The 1,389-nt window shown below is 31.9% G+C and overlaps 1 protein-coding gene across 1 annotated transcript in view; it reads left to right on the top strand.

Annotated features, from left to right (window-relative positions):
• The window catches only part of LOC119641443 (cAMP-regulated phosphoprotein 19-like), an 865-nt gene extending 336 nt beyond the window's left edge, over positions 1 to 529 (top strand). The window contains exon 2 of the mRNA XM_038040133.1: positions 495 to 529. Coding sequence (XP_037896061.1) covers positions 495 to 529 — 35 coding nt within the window. The remainder of the gene's footprint in view (positions 1 to 494) is intronic.
• The last annotated feature ends 860 nt before the right edge of the window (positions 530 to 1,389 follow it).

The following is a 1,389-nucleotide window of genomic DNA, read 5'->3' on the forward strand; positions in this document are numbered from 1 at the left end:
AATTTTCCAGAAACAAAGAAAGAAAAATCCATTTGTAAATGTTTATGTTAAATAAAGAAAAAAAGTCGCCCAATAATCTAAATTTAATAACCAAAGAAATATAAAAACAATAATATAGCAAATAGGAAACACCTTAATATTTTCTTACTCTGGGGTGCGATGATCAGATTACGTACGCTCGCTCGTGTATTTAAAAATGCTGGCAAGTACCCGAAATTAACTTTGTTGGCTTACATTGTTAAAGAACATTGTGAGTGTGCGTGTTATCAATTTATAAACACAACCATTTGGTTGCGTCTCAGTTTATTTTCAATTTATGAACACAACCATTTTATTTCCAATAAAGTTAAAAAAAGAAAGAAAAGCAATAATATTTTTTATTTATATATATATGCTTTATTTTACTCTTGCTACTGTTTGTTGTCCAATTGATTTGTTTGTTTGTATAGCTTTGTCATTTTAACAGAGTTTTTGTTTTATTTGCCATTTAACAGATCTCAGTCACATTGCTTTGCCATGTCGAGGGTAACGAACACACCAGAAATGTTTATCTCCTTAGAAATCGAGCTGCTTTTAGACCTGAAAGCATACGTGAGCTGTCTTTGACACACTTTTCCGATAAATATCTGGAATTTCGGATGGACAGGGGTATTCTTTCTCCCTTTTTTAACATGCTATATAGTCCTTACATAAAAATTTGATTTGCATTTGATTTACGAATAATAGTTTCTTTAAAAATTCAGAAGAGAATATAAAATGTCTATGAAGGGAACATTATTTTCCTTTTTATTTTCAAAGCAGATTTAACAAAACACCCTTTTTATGCAACAATAGGGAAATGGTGCATCAAGGTTTGCGTAGCCATCAAAATAACAGTCCTCGGGCGGAGTCTCGATACTGCAGCTAAAATTAAAAATTTCCAAAATTCTGAATTAGCAAACCACAACTGTATGGGTCTCAAGAAGAATCCTAATCAATTTACGCTTACTTTTATTATTCGGTATCTTTGTAATGATGACGTTGATGTAATGCTTAACAATGGACATAAATGTTCTTATAATACACAATGCTTACCCCGTAATAAGAGCCACTCCAGACTTTTTGCAACTTATTTTTCCACAAGGCGGCAATTTCTGGTTCTCACCAGGTTTCAAAATTATTTTAGGATGGATGTCATCAATCACGCAAAGTCCGTTATGTGCTAAAATCCATAATTAAATGAAGGACCCTACAAACATTTTAGAAAAAAAACGAATTAACTCACAACTATTGCTATAAACTACCGCCGTCGACGAGAATGTGGTTAAAAAAAGTGCGAGCAAAACGGCAAAGAATAGAATGAGCTTCATTTTTTCAATTAAACTAATTTATTTTATTGAGTATAATGGA

Source organism: Glossina fuscipes, unplaced genomic scaffold (assembly GCF_014805625.2).
Source record: "Glossina fuscipes isolate IAEA_lab_2018 unplaced genomic scaffold, Yale_Gfus_2 150, whole genome shotgun sequence".
NCBI classification, from domain to species: domain Eukaryota; kingdom Metazoa; phylum Arthropoda; class Insecta; order Diptera; family Glossinidae; genus Glossina; species Glossina fuscipes.